At 31.9% G+C, this 20,297-nt stretch overlaps 1 protein-coding gene across 1 annotated transcript; it reads right to left on the bottom strand.

Moving 5' to 3' along the window:
* Positions 1-2,852: 2,852 nt before the first annotated feature.
* LOC124374439 (transcription initiation factor TFIID subunit 1-like) lies at positions 2,853-18,100 on the bottom strand. Its single transcript, XM_046832650.1, is given in 11 exon segments — positions 2,853-2,865; positions 4,699-4,922; positions 5,535-5,669; positions 6,183-6,423; positions 9,437-9,832; positions 12,048-12,232; positions 13,198-13,314; positions 13,552-13,734; positions 15,260-15,485; positions 17,118-17,305; positions 17,307-18,100. Coding segments are annotated over 11 exon segments (2,337 nt in total). The 5' UTR covers positions 17,736-18,100.
* Positions 18,101-20,297: the final 2,197 nt, after the last annotated feature.

Raw genomic sequence — 20,297 nt, 5'->3', positions numbered from 1 at the left:
CTGTACATATATATTTTTCCCATGTGTTCATTTGAAACTTAAGATGTTTTTTTTTTGAAAAGGCTGGTTCCTTTATTATCCTTATTCTACGTGTCCTCATTTGGCACTGGCCTCTGCGATGATCAACCACAGAATAAGGGGAAAATTCAGTAAATACAAAATCGATAGTACTAACAAAAGTGCTATAGTAACATTCAGGACCACTTACTCTGAACCTCCACTAACTTGCAGTTCAATTTCAGTTTCCAGGTTACACCATATTGAAATTTGATTACAAATTATTAAAATATTTTGAACTCACAGTGAAAAGACAGTTGAAAAAATGTTAACCCATAACTGGTATAATATATTAAAGAGAAAAAATATCAAAACTGTATTCGAACCAGCTCAAAAATTAAAGAACTTATTTGAGGTCAGTAAAGGATAAATTTCCACTGTATATGCTTATAGTCTTAAAGTTTATGAAGTTTTATGCTTAAAGTTTATGAAGTTATGAGTCAATCTAGAGTGGGAAAATAAACCGTTTAATATTTATACAAGTTTATGAACAACAGTTTGTTCTTCTGCTTGTTTATGTTCTTTAATGGCACAGTGCATCTCGAATTCTTGCCACAAGGTCAAACGCTCAATAAGGAGTACTACCTGCAATTTCAACGCTGTTTGCATGAAGAAATTAGGAAAAACACCCGGATTTGTGGCAAAACAATTCATGTATTTTGTACCATGACAATGCAACTGCTCACACTTCATTACTTGTTCGTAAATCTTTGGCCAAACAACATACTGTAACAATGTCCTAGCCACCATATTCTCCAGACATGGCTCCATGTTTCTTTTTCGATTTCAAAAAAGCCTTGAAGAACCGTCATTTTACAAGCATAGATGACATTAAAAGTGCATCGCTAAAAGAACTAATCCCAAAGATCGAGTTTGAGAAGTGATTCGAAGATTGGAAGAGGTTCCGGCACAAGTGCATTATATCTAATGGGGACTATTTTTAAGGTGACAACATTAATTTAGATGAATAAATAAATATTTTTGTACAAAAAATATAAATTCATGTTAATTTTCAAAACATACCTTGTATTATGAATTGTATGATAATTTAGAGATATGCAAGCATGCTTAAGGTTATAAGCAGTGCTAAATACTACAGCTAAACTCTCTTCAGAAAAAGCTGTTCTAGTTCGATATGAAAAAAAGGGTTTCATCAAAACATTTGAGATAATACAATCTTTCACAACCTAGGTAACTCTACAAAAATTTAAAATAAATCACAACTCATATTGAACTAAAAAAAGAGTTTTGATTACCTTAAATACTTACTTAAGCATGGAACTTGGAATAGTCTATTTATTGCAGGAGTTGTTGAAAGAAGGGACCAATTGGTTCAATATGTCAATTGCCTTAGTTGCTAATTTACCAAATTATTGTTATTTGTCTGTTTTAGAGCTAAATTGATTAGTTATAAGTACAATATTACCTTAAAATGGCTGAGTGATTACAGTCAAAGTGATAATTTTACAACAGATATTTACTCACTTGTGCAGAAACTTTCCTGGAGTTACTATAAGTCCATTCTAGTATAAAAACTATAAAAATAACAATTTCAAGAACTTTTGATCAAATAAAAAGCTGATAACTTTACCTAATTATCACAAGAAACAAGAACAACTATGACATTTCATTGAATTCAATCTCAATAAAACACAAGAGTATTTATTTTCTTCGAATAAAGAGACTAATATATCTCTATAATGTTAACAAATGTTTTCAAACACTGGTTACTGTGAAAAATAACAAAATCAAGTGTGACAAAACAGCCAACTCATTGCTGTTAAATACGTCAAGTTTAGACACAACACCAGCAGACCACCAGGTGGCAGACAGCTACAGTAAGTGTGTCAGGCAGCCGGGAGCACTAACCTCCAGTGCTGACAGTGCGTCTGCTGATACTTACCTCAGACATCTGCTTGGTATTCAATACATAGCCAAAAACTGAACTGTTAATTTTCTGCTGTACTAAAACTCTTCATTCTGACATTAATCAATCTTCTACTTAAATTTTATAACACATTAGTTATTATTCTCACTACTGAATACAATGCCTAAAAAGTATCCATGTGGTATTGTGGCATTGGAGTAAAATTTTCAGGCATAAAATGTACAGGTCTGTATGAAAACTGGTACCATGCAGGATAATGTCAACATATCATAGAAAAGAAGTTGAAGAAATGGATTCCTCAGGATATTGGAAAATAAAAGCATACAAACTGTAGGACAAACCAACAACCACACCAAGTATTGACTGACTCATTATCTCTAAATGGCTCAGACACAGTAGTATATATGGCAGTTAGGCTGCTCGCGTACTGGCACTGCTGTATATATGGCTAAATAAGTAAGCAGACGTTTCAGAAATCGGTTACTATTTGTGTATTTTCAATATTTCAGTTTAAAACCGAATATCAGTCAATGGCAGAATAATGGAGCTATCGATTGAGGTACATTATTACTCAATAAATCAAATTTTATTCCACTTTGAGAAGAAACGACTTGTGCAAGCAACTGTTTTACTGTGACACGCTGACCCGGTCGACTGTATTATTAGTTAAGTCTGCTGCCGTTGTGTTTTGGTATCTGTCTAATTGATTTCGTTTCTAGTTTATATTTTGTTTTGGTTATTAGTAATATGGCTGATGAAGTAACACTTAATTTTAGGAACAAATAGAGCGATTTGAGAGAACTATTGGCTGAATTGGAACCAGCATCCTTATCAGGCTTGTTTAAGGTTAAATTTTTTTTTGTTAATAAAACAAACGATAGCAAAAATAATAAGCGAGTATTATTATTCACTTAGTTTTCCTAAAATCAATTATAATAATAATGATAATAAGTAATATATGTTGAATTTCAGTGTTGTAAAGCAATTGTACGAAAATGCTGAAAATACATCAGTGGATTTTGCGCCTAAGTTCAAAAATTGCTAAAAAAGTAAACATTTATTAACACTTAGAGTGCTAATCCCGTAATTTTACGGAACGGCGAAACTTCCGAAGAATGCTAATCCCGTAGTTTTACGTGGTTGTCATTTCAATTGGTATTATATTACATTGTCCGTATTTAAACGGGTTTTGCCTACTCTACAATGTTATTTGGGTTTTTAGTAACACAATTCACCGCTAGAAAGCGTCAGATGTATTGTATGAGCTTAATGACAAAGCAACTTCGCTCGCGTTGTTTACGTGCCGCTAACGTGACGTTCGTTGCAGCCGGCAGTCGATGTCGCAATCATGGCTTCTCGCAGCTTGAACGACGTTGCGATCAGTGATGTATTAGATGAAGATAATTTTATTGGAGTAAATAGTATTTTTGACGATTCTGACATTGATCCTGATTTAATGGAAGAAGATTAGACACATACTTCAGGTAAGAATAAGTAAGTCTATTTATCATATAAACATCAGTCTAAAAGTTTGGTTATGTTATTGTTTTCGTGAATCAAACTATAATTTGTATTATAATAAATTAACTTTATACAACTAATATTTTATTCTTATGAATAAAATAAAAATATATTCATATTTTACATAGTATATTATTATGTTTACAGATGCTGAAAACAGTGCTGACAGCGAAAGTGATGCCGACGCATCAATATGACGGCATAGTTTTTTTGTCAAAAAACTACAAAACATAAAAACATGATTTGTATTATTCAAAGGACAGTTTATATTTGTAAATGGGTCATTGTAAATAAATTGTATGTATGCTTAGTTTAGTAAGTTAGATAAAAAAACTGTCTCAAAAAATAATTTTTTTTTCCAAAAATATATGTTTTTAAAAAAACATTTTTTATGTGTAGTTTTTTAAAAAAACCACAAAAAATCACACGTTAAAAGAAAGACGAAAGTAAGCTGAATTAAGGTATGTAAGTATTTTTCTCATAAACTTAAATACTTTTTTTTTTAATAAATTTTTGAAAACCACCAAAAACGCCCAGCATTCTACAGAGTTTTACATGTCATTTAGGGCCAGCACTCAAAGTGTTAAGTAAAACCGCTAAAACTACATATATTTTAGTAAGTATAACATTGTGTTTCTTTTGTGTATTTTTGAATTTACACATCCCTGTTAATAGAAATGTTACGACATCAAAACAAAACTTGATCAGCTGGTGATGGCTATTAAACCTTAACTTCAGGAGACAACCAAACCTACTGACAATTGCAGCTAATCCCAGACCTTAGGAACCAGTCAAACCCGCAAACAAAAACTGAACAGTACTTTGACAGAATCAACCAAACCCCAGACAGCTTAGTAATAATCATCATTAATAATCATCATAATATCATCAAGAAGAGGATAGATTCCAACCCTTGACATATTGTTTTATACATTTTGTAATATATAATAATGGCACATCTCCAAAACTCTGTAATCCTTACAAGTATAATGTTCTAAACAAATTCCACAAAGGCATTTTAATATTTGATTACAATATATTCATTTCCCTACATACTTCAGTGTATCAATTTTTCTCAGCAAGTCACAAAACCGCTGAAAATTAAAGTTATGCTTTCTAATCAAACTCTATTTATGCAATTTTTTTATTTCAGTAATGCATGAATCTAAATATTAAGATTAAATTTCAATGAAGAAAAACTTGTAAAGAGATAGCAAAGTAAGCCTACTAACCGTGTACGGATGACCAAGAAGTCGGTATGAGGTATTTTGTGTTCATAGATGGGCGCACGGTAGAGGTTGTTCTCCACTACTTGTATCGACTTGCCAGGTGGCAGCACTCCGAGGAAAGGCGATGTGTGAGCATAGGCAATCTCCCCATACTTGTACTCCTGGGGACCTGAGTCTTTCCCGGCCTTGCGCTTGTAATAGTTCTTGAACTTGGTGCACATTCCAACCTTGTATGAATAAAATTCACATATATTAAATTCTTTATAAATTGTAAAGAAGTTTTAACAATTATTCCTGCTGTCAATGTGTTATAGTCTTACCTAGTACTTTACTTGAAAAGGAGCTTTATTATGACAAATAGTATGTATTTTGAACCAATAATTGCTGAAAAAGGTCATGAATAGTGTTGGTAAACACACTTTATGATACTAAAGAATCTGTTCTCATTTTAAATATGTATTTTAATTGTTAATCTATGTAACAACAACACAAAATCCCATCATTTTGTATAACTACAATATAAATAATAGTACATAGATAAAAGTATTTAACAGCTTTACTGGTGGTATATACTGGGTGATGATAAGTAATTGCATAAGACAGCAAACACAATAGGGCATTATGTCACAGTTAACACATTAAATAAGCTTGACAAATAAAACACAACCAAACATTTCAAAAATGTTTTGTGGAACATCTTCAACTCAAATGAATTAACAGTGTCAAAATATGACTCTCACTTTCTTATGTTACAAACTGGATACTATATTTCAACCACATACAATCTGCCACCTAATGACATGTTTTATTATAACCTGTAAAATCTCCAAGTATGTTACCTGGTTAATAAGTGGAGGATGTTCTTCACCGAACTCCACAAGAACAATGTCTCCATCTTTCCCTGTGAGATCTTCAGGTGTTCTCATGAAGAACACATCTCCTCCACCAGACGCCATCCGTTCTTGTTCTCGTTGCTGACAATACAAAGCAAATTATTTAGTAAATAATGTATTACGCTTTCACTATTGCAAGATTTATCACCCTACAGATAAATATTAAAGATATGCTCATTGCTAAGCTTTTTTGTATTACACAGCTTGGCAATGATGGCAAGTTGCTCAGTATAGAATGTAAAACTCTATGATGAGTTAATTAATTGCCATTAAATCTTGGCGTACTTATTCTATTTCCATAACTAAAGTAATGATGAGGAAAACCAAAACCTCATTATTTGCACAGATTTCCATTATTTTGATTAATTAATTTTCATTATTTCCATTACATACCAGTTTGTTACTAATCTGTTTAATTAAGTCTACTCTTTAAATTAACCCAATGCGTTTTCTGACTATTAAATCTTGTTATTTAGTTAACAGTCATTTAAAGTGAACAGTTTAAAATACATTTAAAGGTGAATAAAGTTATGAATCAGTGAGTTAATTACACCCAGTAATACAGTAACATAGATACAGCCACAGGAAACGCACCTTGGCTTTCTTCTTGATGTGTTTGAGGAGAGGTAGAACGGTATGAGGGCCAGGATTGGCGAGTGTACCGTGCGAATATCGTTTCATCGGTGGGCGATGGAAATTGCGCAAACGCATCTCTCCCATGTGAGTCTGTACAAACGGAACTCTTAGCTCTACCACAGGCGTTGAGTGCTGGATCAGGTTTCCTCCACCCACCTTCAGCCGTAGAACTGTCTCAGATGACCGGGGCTGATAGTAGCTGTTAAAAGACAAATTGAGTAATTTATGAGCAAATTTCAATGAAGTAAAAAAAGTTGTGAAATCAGGAATCTCAATCTGATAAATATACTCATTATTTAAAAGACATTACATAGTAACATATAAACATACAAACTTAAAGTGGTTTTGTAAGTTTTGGCAACTTTAAACATATAGTGTTCATGCTCAACAAAAACATTCTGTTGAGTAATATTTAGGTACATTCTTTCTTATTATTTTTCTGTTTAGAAACACATAACAGTTGTAATGATACTTCTTGTAGCCCTCATGAAATTTTCAAATAAACTTCAAGATAAGAAATAAAATTGAGTACAGTTTTGGAGATAACATTTGGAGCAATCAATACATTGTCTTTAGATTTATTATAGAAAGTTTTCACAATTCACATAACATTGGAGCAAGTAAGGAAAACCATTTTTGTATTATTGTTGAATTCCTTGATAATCATACAGAAATTATCTCTTTCTTCTATTATAAGAATGGGACAGCTTTAACATGTTCCCTGTGATGGTGCACTAACAAATCACACTAAGTACTACTGGTCAAGATCGTTCAGTATAACTCAACAGTGACAGTGTTAAGGATCTGAAGTGACCAACCGTCCATTTGGATTTCCGAATCAAGTGCAATCACACTTTTGTTCAATTGTTAACACTTTGAGTGCTGGCCCTAAATGACATGTAACTCTGTAGAATGCTGGGCGTTTTTGGTGGTTTTCAAAAATTTATTTAAAACAAAGTATTTAAGGTATGAGAAAAATACTTACATGCCTTAATTCAGCTTATTTTCGTCTTTCTTTTAACGTGAGATTGTTAGTGGTTTTTTAAAAAACTACACATAAAAAATGTTTTTTAAAACATATATTTTTGGGAAAAAAAAATTATTTTTTGAGACAGTTTTTTTATCTAACTAACTAAACTAAGCATATACACAATTATTTACAATGACTCATTTACAAATATAAACTGTGCTTTGAATAATACAAATCATGTTTTTATGTTTTGTAGTTTTTTGACAAAAAACTATGCCGTCATATTAATGCGTCGGCATCACTTTCGCTGTCAGCACTGTTTTCCAGCATCTGTAACATAATAATATACTATGTAAAATATGAATATATTTTCATTTTATTCATATGAATAGAATATTAGTTGAATAAAGTTAATTTATTATAATACAAATTATAGTTTGATTCACGAAAACAATAACATAACCAAACTTTTAGACTGATGTTTATGTGATAAATAGACTTACTTATTCTTACCTGAAGTATGTGTCTAATCTTCTTCCATGAAATCAGGATCAATGTCAGAATCGTCAAAAATACTATCTACACCAATAAAACTATCTTCATCTAATACATCACTGATCGCAACGTCGTTCAAGCTGCGAGAAGCCATGATTGCGACATCGACTGCCGGCTGCAACGAACGGCACGGCACGTAAACAACGCGACCAAAGTTGCTTTGTCATTAAGCTCATACAATACATCTGACGCTTTCTAGCGGTGAATTGTGTTACTAAAAAACCCAAATAACATTGTAGAGTAGGCAAAACCCGTTTAAATACGGACAATGTAATATAATACCAATTGAAATGACAACCACGTAAAACTACAGGATTAGCATTCTTCGGAAGTTTCGCCGTTCCGTAAAATTACGGGATTAGCACTCTAAGTGTTAATAAAACAGTTTTTATGACAGTATGATGCAACATTTGTGGCACCAGTACAAAGAAAACACTCCAATCTTTAATATTAAGGAAAAAAGTGAAACAAAATTAACTACATTACTGTAGTAAGAAAACAAAACATTAAATCTTTGTATTTTCTTTATGAACTGCACAAGAATTAATATTGTATACTAAGGAAAAAATCCATAAAAATGTGATTAATAAATCAAAATTTAACTTTTGTTTGAAAGTTACATTGTTTTTTTTTTTTTATTTTATGTTTACTTGCATGAATTACAAAATAAACATTTTATAAGATAATTTTTATTACTGTGAATTGCAGTTATTTAATTGGGAACAAAATAATTGTAAAGTTAAGATAAATATTATTACAATTTTCCAGGATCATATTTTTTTGCCAAAAGGTAACATAACAGGGTAAGGCGGATCACCTATCTGCGATGTATAGCGGCTGAACAGAGAAACCTACCTCCTTGGTTTAACGAAAGCCCCCAAATTTCAATACCAAAATAATTCGGGAAAATAATTTTTTAAAACTCAAAAATTCCCCAAAATGGCACTTGTGGGGGGGGGGAGGTAGGGGTCATTTTTGAAAGATTTTAATATATAAAGGTAAGCTGTACCTGAATAACAAAGTTATATAGTTTCACAGTTTTTTTACTATTGCCTTGTGAAAAAAATTTTAGCAAATCCAAATTTGTATTAAAGTTTACCAAAGAAAAGTACTCTTTCTAAAAATATGTTACAGTGTGGCTTTTCAGCACATTTCTAATTTTTTTAATAGTTCAAATTTAGGATATTTCAAACTTGTGAAGGAAACAGGATTTTTCCGGACATTTGCCATCGTTCAGTGAAACAAGAAATCAGTAACACTACATTTCGAGATCTGCAATCTGATCTCTTCTTCAGGTAAAGAACTAACCTAATACATAATTACAAACTAGGTTAAAATAAACAAATTTTGTTATTAATTTTGTAGAACTTGTAAAACCTAACAAATTAAAATAGCAAGGTATGACTTTCATTACACCTATCAACAGCTTTCATAAAAACTAAATGTTTGTATGTATCTTATACACAAAGAATTTTATAATTCAATACAATCTTAGTTGTTTTTGTTTACGAAAGAATATCTTAATCCATGACCATTTTATTAAAGCTGCTCTATTCTTTCAATGATTTTCAAAAGGAATTTGTTTTTAAATTTAAATATTTCCTTAATTAGTCAGTAAAATTACGGCTGTATGAATAATATTTCAATATATAGTATTGAACTCACAATAGTTGAAATGTTCACTCACCTGTCATTAGATACATTAAATGGATCTCTGTCAGGAGACTTGGGTGGAGGAGGTGGGGTATCCTCCTCTAGAACATTAATCACTCCAGCCTTCCCAAGAAGTATCTTGGATTTCTTCACATGAGGGTGGGGGATTTTCACTTTAACTGGGGTCGTTGACTCTATTCTCTGTTTGGCAGGGTCAATGTCATTCGGGATTCCAAGGACGATATTTTCATCATTCGGGTCTAGAGTAAGGATCTTAGGTTTTGGTATACTTGTCATATTCTCAGCATCCCAAATGATTTCGTCCTCCCAGGTTCCGTAGACTAGTTCTTCGTTTTCCACAGGAAATATCGAGTACCATGTGTCATCACTGTTGTCTTCCCCTGGCCTTGATTGTCCCTTGCCTCCCATCCTAAAATTTAACAGTGAACTTGATATTGCATGCAAGATTTCAACAATTAAGAAACATAGGCCTTACAGAATTGTGATACAAACTTGTATACAATTGGAAACAACTAAAAAAACTAAGAAAAGGTTAATTCTATTAATCATTATCTTAATACTTTAATACTAGTTGTGTCTGGTTATGGAAAATGTTTTTGATACTGCAGTTTTTTCACTCAATTTCGATGCCAATATTTTTAAAGGGCCCTTTTTACAAAATAATGAATAAAATCTAAATAAAAGCTTAACATATGCTCGGAAACTCACAAAATTGTACCTATATGTTTTCATTTCATAATGAATTAAATACATAAAATATTGAATAATCAATAGAAAGAAAAACAATTGTTACAAATAGCCTGCATTCCAATTGAATACAATATTACTAACTGTAAATGAAGCAGTTGTTTTCAGTGTCTTTCTCACTTGTAGAATCAAGACTTCACTAATTACAAGAAAAATTGAAAAATTATTTAATTAATCATAATTTAAAATACAAACTTTTAAAAGTAAACTCTAATCATTTTAAATATTTATTGAGTTATTATATAAAAAAAACTATAATAGTGTTAGTTATAACTAAGTACATTTTTAAAGGTTAGACAAATCTGGTTATTTTATATAAATGTTTTATTTATATAGCATTAGATTTAACAATATTACAACTAGTGATGTGTCAAATTTGAGTCTATAATCCATTGAATCTTCAAAGAAGTAAATCAGAAGATGTTTTTTTTCAGGGACTACGGTATTTTTTAACCCTTTTACTGCCGACGTCCGACATATCGGACGTCGGCATTTTTGCCGAAAACGCCAACGTCCGATATGCCGGACGTCTGTTTTTTTTATTGTTACTGGCTACTGTTATGTTCAAGTGCCGAAATATTCGGTATTTTGGTTGTTTAGGAGGAAAGGATAATGAAAGAAGCCATTTGAAGAACTTTGGATTTCTATTTTATCGTCTTTGACTAGAATTGACGAACTACCTAGACAGCTGTCAAAACCAGATGATCGGGTTAGATTACTGAAATCTTCGTTCATTGTTGTTGTTTACAATGTTATCGAAAGTTTTTTGAAGTGTTACTTTTGTTGATCAAGGATAAAATGAGTAAAAGAGTTACATCTAACTCTCCTGTGAGTGAGGGAACAATAATTAACAGTCTAATCGATGGTGGTGTACAAGTGCAAGACGAACTGAGTGACAATTTCCTTCAGAATTTGTCAGACTCAGATGCCGAGAACGATTCTGATATTAGTGTTAGGGCTATTGATGACAATCAAAGTGATGTGGATGACACTGATGACGATCCTGACTTTATCTTACCATCAGATAATGAGGAGTTATTAGATAGTGAGGGGGATGTGGCACAGATAAGTTTACCTTCAACTTCCACTGGTAGGCCTAGAGGAGGCCTACCAGTTTTGGGAAAATCCTCATAGTGCAGCTATGTTTCAAGGTAGCACCTTCAAATTTGGTATATGTTCTAAGCAATTGCTCTAGTTTATAATGATATCATGCTCAAAATTTTAGTATATTTTAAAAATAAATTATCAGATGCCAAACACAATTTTTATTTTTTTATTTATTTTTTATTTACATAATTTTTAAAATTAAATAATGAGTTTGTTTTAAATTAAAATTTCTTTTTATTACTTAAAAAAACAGCATTTAAATACGAGTAAATAAAGTAAAAATTCATGCAAATCTAATGAAAAATAAAAAAGATACAGCATTTTTTGTAAATGAATGCACAACAGCGATTTTCCCCCTTGGCAATTTTGACTGGTAAGATAAAAAAATGGCCGGCAGTAAAAGGGTTAAGTCCCTTCTATTTTTATGTTTGATTAAATATTGGATTTTATATATTATTATTATTATTATATAAAATTATATATATAATATTATTATTATATTATATATATGTGCTTATTTTGCTCTTGAATAATCATATAAGTTAATGAAGCACTCTTTTCTTCATTCTTCTTAATGCCTTTGTTTTCGTTGATGACACTGTTATAATATATTATGGGTTTGAAGCTGTTTATCAATATATTTATATTTAACTACTGTTATATGCACTTGTAATCCAGTTTATGACAAGTTTTATTGCAACTTGCCATTTATAAATAAATAAGTCATTTGAATTTTCTTTTAAATATATTTGGAATAATATTAGTCTTACATGTGTTGTTTGTTTTGCTTATTGGCGCCTGGAGTATTGAGGTTCATTGAGGACGTAGCCAGCCGCACATTGCCAGGGAGCTGAGGCACTCCCTTGCCAGGCTGACTGAAAGCTTGGGCCGTTCGGTTACCACTGCTTGGCAACCAACCGGCTGCGTTTGTCTTGGAATTCAGTTTCTGCATCACCTGCAAATCTTTTTCATTAACACTGCCCAAAATTCCAACTTATTATAATTATCTAATGACAACTTATTATAATTATCTAATGACAACAACCTAAATAATTCCATTTTTTTAACTTGATTACTTAAATTGCAAGTTAATGATCACTTTTTCTAGTGCATTTGAGTTTATTTTAGACATTTAATGACTAATAGGTCTAATGAAAATCCTGAAATTTCTATCAAGTTATATCAATACGTGTTGACTGGCTATTATATGCTAAGAGACAAGGCTTCAGGATAGTAGGTAAATGGAGGATATTGTGGATATTTTATTGAAATAAATTTATGTCCACATGTTAAATACTTAGATATAGCAAGTCAAAAAAACACTAAAAAGATATACTTATTACTTGTAAAAGCAAAAAAGTGATACCAGTTTTTAATTCAAATTTAAATACCTGTAAGTTACTTTTATTTGTTATGTTTGAATGTTTAATTTTATCATAACAAAACATAAACATGAAAGTTATAAATTTCACTTGGTTATTATTATTTTGGTATAAGAATAATACATTTTTTAAATTTTTGTCTCAATGTACATGTTCTTCCATTTAATAAAGGCTGCAATTTTGATGATTGATGTTATATTTCAAATTTGTTAGTTCTCCCAATCCCTAATCTATTTTGTAGAAAACAAACTTTAAAAAGCTTGCAACTGACTTTTGTGTTAAAACATTTTAAACATGAGATAACACAAAACAATATAAGATTTTTTACAATGTAAAACGTTTTTATGTTTTTAAGCTATGATTGTATTACCATAATTGGACGTACAATTTGAATCAATAATATTTATAAATTTTAATCATTATTTGTGTACAAGTGTGTAAAAAATCATACATGTTCGTTGGGGCTCAACATTATTAACAGTACAAAGTGATTATCGTTTTGTAAACACGCTTGCTTTATTCACGTGACAGTACCAACCTTGTGTTTGATGTCATCACCATTCCACACAACATCATCTTCCCACCGCAGCTGAGACACCATCAAGTAGGCATCATCAGGGAAACTATCTCTGGACTCTTGTTCATCTTCTCCAGTCTGGAAACAAATAAAAACAGTAGTTAGATAGTCTGTACAAAACAGAATCACGGGTATTGTACTTTATATGTCATACAGTTTGAAATTTGTAAATTTATTAATTTAACTAAGTGGAGTTGTAGTTTTTATTAAAATTAGGCTTTAATCAGAGAGCAAAAGTATTGTACTTTTAATGATCAAACTGTTTACGATTTGTAATTCTTTTGAACTTAGTCTAGTGGTTTTATAAAATCTTACCTTCTCTTTAAGTTTGAAACCATAATTGAAACCTTCTCCAGTTTCTGGTACGTCAAGCATGTCATACCACACTTGGGCAGGTCCAAACCTCCAATCCGCCACTTTCGGGCCCATGTCAGAATTCTCACCATTATCTAGACTTTTGTTCAATGATCGACTCTCTTGAGGTCTCAGTAGTTTTTCCTGTTTTACAAAATAAAGAAGGTACAGATCATAAGCATTTAAGTGAAAAATACCAGTGATATGGCTAAACATTAAACTTATGTTGAATGGACATGGTGAATGGTATATCATCCCAAAGCACCAAACCACACTGTCTGAAAAGAGATCTTATGCCGGAAAAGAAAATTACAAAAACTCCTCCCAACCAACATTCAAAACCTCACTGGAGAAAGAATACAAGAAGAGCTCATGAAATGGTTTTTCAAGAGACCTGCGTACACCCTGAAGGAATTTATAGATAATCCAAGAGGTGAATGGACTGACAATTCCTGATAAACAGCGACATTACAGTAACAGAATTTTTACTCTATACATAATAAAATGTTACACTATTTATATTCTTGACAAATATATATTGAAAAATAAATCTTGATAAAAGATTTGATTAGTTGAAAATTGACAGATGGCTAATAACTTTGTCATCAGTTGGAAGGTTAAGCATGAAAACGGAATGATAACATTAAGAAACGGGCATGATTACTTTATTCAGTCATTCATATGCATAGTATATAATCAGCCCTTCTTATAAACACTAAAAAAATAACTCACCACCAACTTTATTTTTAAATTGTTTTGTACAAAATATTGATTACCCACTAACTTATTAAAAACAACTTCTTGTGTTCATTCCTCTAAAGTCTTTTGTAAATATACACTAACCATTAGTTTAACATAAGAATTTTCATTGTTTGGGGTCTTTAAAGTTGAATATTAAATATTTAGTTGTGGTTTATTTCTAGCTCATTTACCATATCTCTGACAATGTTGCAATATATTTGTTTGCTCTAGTACATACTTTAAATCAGGACTTGATACGAAATAAGTATCACGATCAACATTGTTTTATATGTTATATAATTAGGAAATTTATAACAAAAATTAAAAGAAATGAACACAGTCAATGCAATTTGTGGATCTCTGGTTATATCCGATATTTCTTTATTAGCTTGCAAAAGATGTACACTATTACTCTGAAATGAGTTTAGAAGATTAAGGGAGGATTTATCTACACCATAATAAGTCAGTGTTTGAATTAGAACAATATATGGTACTTTATCAGTGAATGTTTTTTTTAGATCAACTATATCAGGTAAAAGAAGTTATGTCACTCCAATGATAGACACTTGAGATTTGAAAATTCTTCAATTGTACACAAATTTGAACAATATCCAAATTAATTATGATATCATAGCTGTTTTCAAAATAAAGTTATACTAGTCCATAAAAAACAGTAATCAAACAATATAAAATATTGGAATTAGTGTTATGGGTTTGTAGTTGTTAGGTTTTTTACTCTTTTAAATAAATTGGAATTATAAAATCAATAAAGCAGTCTGGAGAAACAGTCTCAGAAATAATTTGAAGTGTAAGGAATGAAAACAATAATAAACTATCTTTTTATAGTCCATCATTAAAATACTAATAATATTTATAATCTAATTTTTGTAAATATTTGCAAGGATCTAATGATTTTTATTTTACTTACTTCATCATCTGATTTACATTTCTCAGGTGGAGGAGGTGAACCATACTGTAACACCCAACCTACTTTCTTCTGGCGGTAAGTCTCTTGATCAGATCCAGAATCAGATTGTTGCTGTTGATTACTATGCTGATGCTTACGTTTTTTCCTTCTCTTTCTTACACTCCTCCATATTTGAGGCATGCTACTTGGTTTTCCAGGCCCAAATAGTCGAGAAAAACGTAAAAACCTGAAAAAATCATAGAGGATTTAACTTGTGAGAGTAGCAATTGCAGTTTGATTTTCGTAGCTTACAAATACAAAATAAAGTCAATTAATATAGTTATATTTAAGCCACATAACAGAAATATTAAACTCATGTCTAAGTCTATTTACAGGCCTGGATATCACCCTAATCCAGGAACCTTGGATCAACAAAGGTTACATCATGAGCCTAATGACTCAGATTGGTAATCTTATATATGATAGATCAAATGAAAACCCAAGAGCGTGTGTTTTACTTTCAAACTGGTTTTCCTGTTACAGATCTAATTATAAAAGACCTGGTAGAAGTGGCAGCGAAAGTAGCCACACAACAAGGTAAAGAGGTACAGTAATTTTTGTCTCAGCATATTTTCTTATACCCTTCAACACCCCATCTGTAGAAATACAAAAGCTACTGTGCAGTACTGTGAAGAAAGATGTGTACCTCTCATCCTCGGCTATGACTACAACGCGTACCACACCTAATGGGGAGCACCAACATTAACTTAAGAGGTAAGGATCTCCTGCAGTTTATTTTTAGTAATAACCTTATCATATTTAATAGGGAGCCTAATCCCACTTTTATGACTAGAGTAAGACAAGAGGTTTTGGATATTGCCTTATCTAAAGGTCTTAAAGGTGTTAATATTGCAAGGTGGCATGTCCCACTGGAGGCCTCACTCTCAGACCATTGTCTTATTAGGTTCAACATAAGAGGCGGGAGTTGAGATGAACGTGACCCACAGGGTTCCAAAATCCACCAACTAGAAGGGATACAGAGTGTCCTTAGCAGTAGAGGTGGAGGAAATAGAACCCTATCAGAAAAATGAATTGGAATTAGAAAGGTCGGCTCAATTGGTAGAGAATGCCATCATAAAGGCCTAAGAGAAACTACTCTCTCAGACACAATAGGTTAAAGAAAGATGTGCCTTGGCGGACTAGGTGGCTAGAAACACTCATAAACAAAATGAAAAATCTTCTTAAATGGGTAAAAAGAATATATAACTGGTTCCCATACCAAAATGCCCTATACGAATACAAGAAAGAAATTAAGAAAAACAAAAGAACCTGGAATGACTTTTTCAAACACATAAACAGCGTACCAGAGGCTGCAGGCTTCATAACTCTTCAAAAGTGATCATTAACCCTCTAGTGTCTTTAGTAAACACTAATAGCAGCCTTACCATGAACAAGAACGAGGCATAAGAACTGTTGCTGGAGACGCACTTTCCAGGCTGACTCTCGTCTCAAAGTGAGGGTTTTTATTCTTTGGTGGGGGAGAGATCTGGTCAGGAGGTTGTAAAATTCAGACAACAATTAAAAAGAATCTTTACATCAAAAAGGATTAAATGGGCAATTTAATCCTGATATTAAATTTAAATCTGCCGGGAAAGGTGATACCTTATATAATATATACTTATACCTTACTGATACCCCAAATACAAACAACAAAATATGAAAAAGAAATAAAAGTCTATAAACTGTGCTATAATTTATATCAAGGTTATCCTATTCTGTTTAATGAGAACAGTCTATTAATTTGAGCCTCAGCAAGTCTAGTTGAGGTTTAAGGCAGACAAATCTGAATACAGATCAACCAAGTTAAAGAGAAACAGACATACTACTTACTTTATCATGACGGAAGTCTGGAAAAAGCTCTCTAACATCAACATTTGCATATTTAGATGGAAGCATTGCAGCTAATGGGGTTTCCAATTTTTTATTCAATCCTTCTTCTGTTAAATCATCATTTTCCTTTTCTGATTCTGGTAATGGTGGAGGTGGCATAAGCTGTAAATCATGTTTTCATGTTTGGACCTTCATCATCTGCGTCATAATCTGTGGTATCTTCTTCATTTTTTAATAACTTACGAGAATTTTCGGAGCAATGAATATCATCGGCTAGTTCATTAATATCAGAGTAGTCAACTGCAGAAGGTGATTTTATGTCATAATCTTCTGTATATTGGTCACTGCAAATACCTTGACCAGATCCATTTTCATCAGCATCAACACTATCAATTTTACTGCTAGATCTAGCCTCAAGCTCAGCATCTTCGATAAGTTCATTAATTATTGAACTTAAACCCAATCGTGCTAACGACGCCAAATGTCTCTTTGATACACAGTCAAGAATGTCATCTTCTAACTCTCCTGATTCATCAATATTTCCAAAAAGTATACTCGTAAGCTGAAAACTGCTGGAAGGACCCTCATCATCATCACTCTCTCCCATGATTGATTTCTAGTGTGGTATCAATACAAGGAATTCATTAACTTAATGCAGTGTCTAATAATTTAAAACAATTTAATTCATGGAAGATAAATATGAAATTTTTAGTCTTAATTCCTTTTTAAGTATCATAAACGTAACTAGGCCTAGTAGATATGTTATTGAATCAGATCAGTGTTAAAGCAACTGAAAAGTAATCTTTTAATGGAAAAATACTGAGAAACCAAAGACTACATAGTTATTCAGTTTATAATTAAACAACATTAAACGTTAAAATATGTATCACTGTAACTTTAATAATCTAACTTTGACATAAAGAACACAGCATTCACAGTACTATTCCACTGCAACCACAACAAATAAGGAACATAACCTCAAAATCTAGTTCCATTTACAAGTCTGCAAAAATGCAGGCTGAATTTTATTTGCATAAAACCTCGCAAATCTAACTTTCACAAAGCTTGTGGCGCATATGTCAGTTTCCCCAGAAGAGAAATTTAAAGGCGTTATTGATTAATTGAATAAAACACTTTTAGGCAAGAAAACAAATTCATTATATGAAATTATATTTACAAATTACCATACAATGTTATGGCAGTTGTTCGAAATGTCCACCTTGATTTTGTATACCCTTCATACAACGACTGAGAACAGAATCACAAATTTTTTAGTAATAAAGGTTTATCGTTATTAAGAAGTTCAAATGAATTTCTAATTAGGTTCTGAATTCGTAAAGATTTTGCTGTTTTGAACCGTAAACAGTCTCCTTTATAATACCCTACAGAGAAAAATCGCATGGGGTCAGGTCTGGCGAGCGCGCAGGCCAATCGATTGTACCACGGCAACCAATCCATTCATTAAATATGTTATTTAAAAAAATCTTGAATTCCAATCGCCTATCGGAATCGTCATCGTGAGGCGCTTGGAGTAAAGATGATGGACGGTATGGCTTAAAATTTAATATATATACACAGTGTTTCAAACTCTCACTAAAAACTCTAGGATATTGTTCCATGGACGAAAAGCAGCCAATAACTAAAGAAATCAATGGTATATCTCTTTTTGATTGCCATCTGTCTGTACGTGTTAAAAAAAATTAAAATGTAAAGAATCTATTATACGAATTTTTCAACAAACTATTCAAACTGTATTAAACTCTTTATGAGGACAGGACCTATCAATAAAAACAGTTTTCATAAAATTTACAAATTAAATTACATGAGGACGACGATTTAAATCAAAATACCGTGAAAGTACTAATTTTACGCACATTTACAAAAAAAAATTACTTTGAAATGTCCGACCATCATGTCAAATCTCAAATCCATCACAATAAGTTAACAATTCAACAATGGAAAAAATAATGGCTAACAGATTATTTTGTATAATTTTGTTCTATTGTTTCAGTGGGAATCAAAAGGATATCAAAAGTGAATATACATTTGCAAATATAGTTTTTAACTGTTAGTAACTGAGCCAAGTTCACATTTTTATAACTTTTTGTAAGCATAAAACTATTTAAATATTGTACGCTTTCAATATACGAGAGTATATATTTTCTAGAGAGTTATTTATACCTATTAATATGATAGCAATTAAAGAGTTTTCAAACAATAAGTGTTAAACGATTCAATTTAAACAAAGAATCTTGAGTTTGATATAGAAATTACAGTAAGATGATAGGATTTTTCTTTTATCCGATAGTTCTGGAGATATTTTATTTCAGTTCTGTTCTTTTTTGTGTGATATTCTGAAGATATGTTTTGCAATGCCGAAAGTTTAACAAAAAGATCCTGGTGTATTTGTTTTAGTACCAAATCATGAAACTAACGGAGAAACATAGACACACAAAATTGGTGTATCATAATTTACTCCTTTTCTTATGTGGTAACTTGAAACCCATTAGGGCTTGGTCTCACCAACAATACGCCTCCATGCTTCTTTATCTCGGCTTATCCCCAGATCTTTGCCTATCTTCCTGAGGTCTGAATTTCTCTGATCTCCCCATCTAATTCTTTGTCTTCATCTTGGTCTCGTTCCCTTTGGCTTTTTTTAAATGTTTTCAAATGACGGTTTCATATAACTTTTATTAACTTGATCTAGTCATCTAGATTGCCTACTTCTTATAAGAGCCCAACATTCTGATCTATAAAGTAAAACAGGTACGACCATTATTTTATAAAATCCTAGTTTAGTTCTATTTGTTAACAGCTTACTTTTAAACAGCTATGTAAGCGCCAGTAGCAGGCTCTTGTCTGCTGTAGCTGTCCTGAACTGCTAGTGTCAGTATCTTCTGTGTTGTTACTCTGTAATGTTGCCCCAAGGTAAAATCATCTCATAATTTAAGACGTCCAGTGTTATTTGGTTCTCTTCAACTCTCCTACTTATATTATCTTCGTATACTGGGGTTTTTATTTTGATTAATTAGTCTGACTTGGTTGATTAAAAAAAACTTCTCTGTTGTTTCACGAGATCCCTATTGTTCTGCCAAAGTTGCAACGTCATCCACAAATGCCAGCATGTTTATTTTACCTCCAATATTTAGACTTTCTGTGGCACTATTTG

This window comes from Homalodisca vitripennis, unplaced genomic scaffold, assembly GCF_021130785.1.
Source record: "Homalodisca vitripennis isolate AUS2020 unplaced genomic scaffold, UT_GWSS_2.1 ScUCBcl_8433;HRSCAF=16548, whole genome shotgun sequence".
Taxonomy (NCBI): Eukaryota; Metazoa; Arthropoda; class Insecta; order Hemiptera; family Cicadellidae; genus Homalodisca; species Homalodisca vitripennis.
This window is presented reverse-complemented; position numbering and strand designations above follow the sequence as displayed.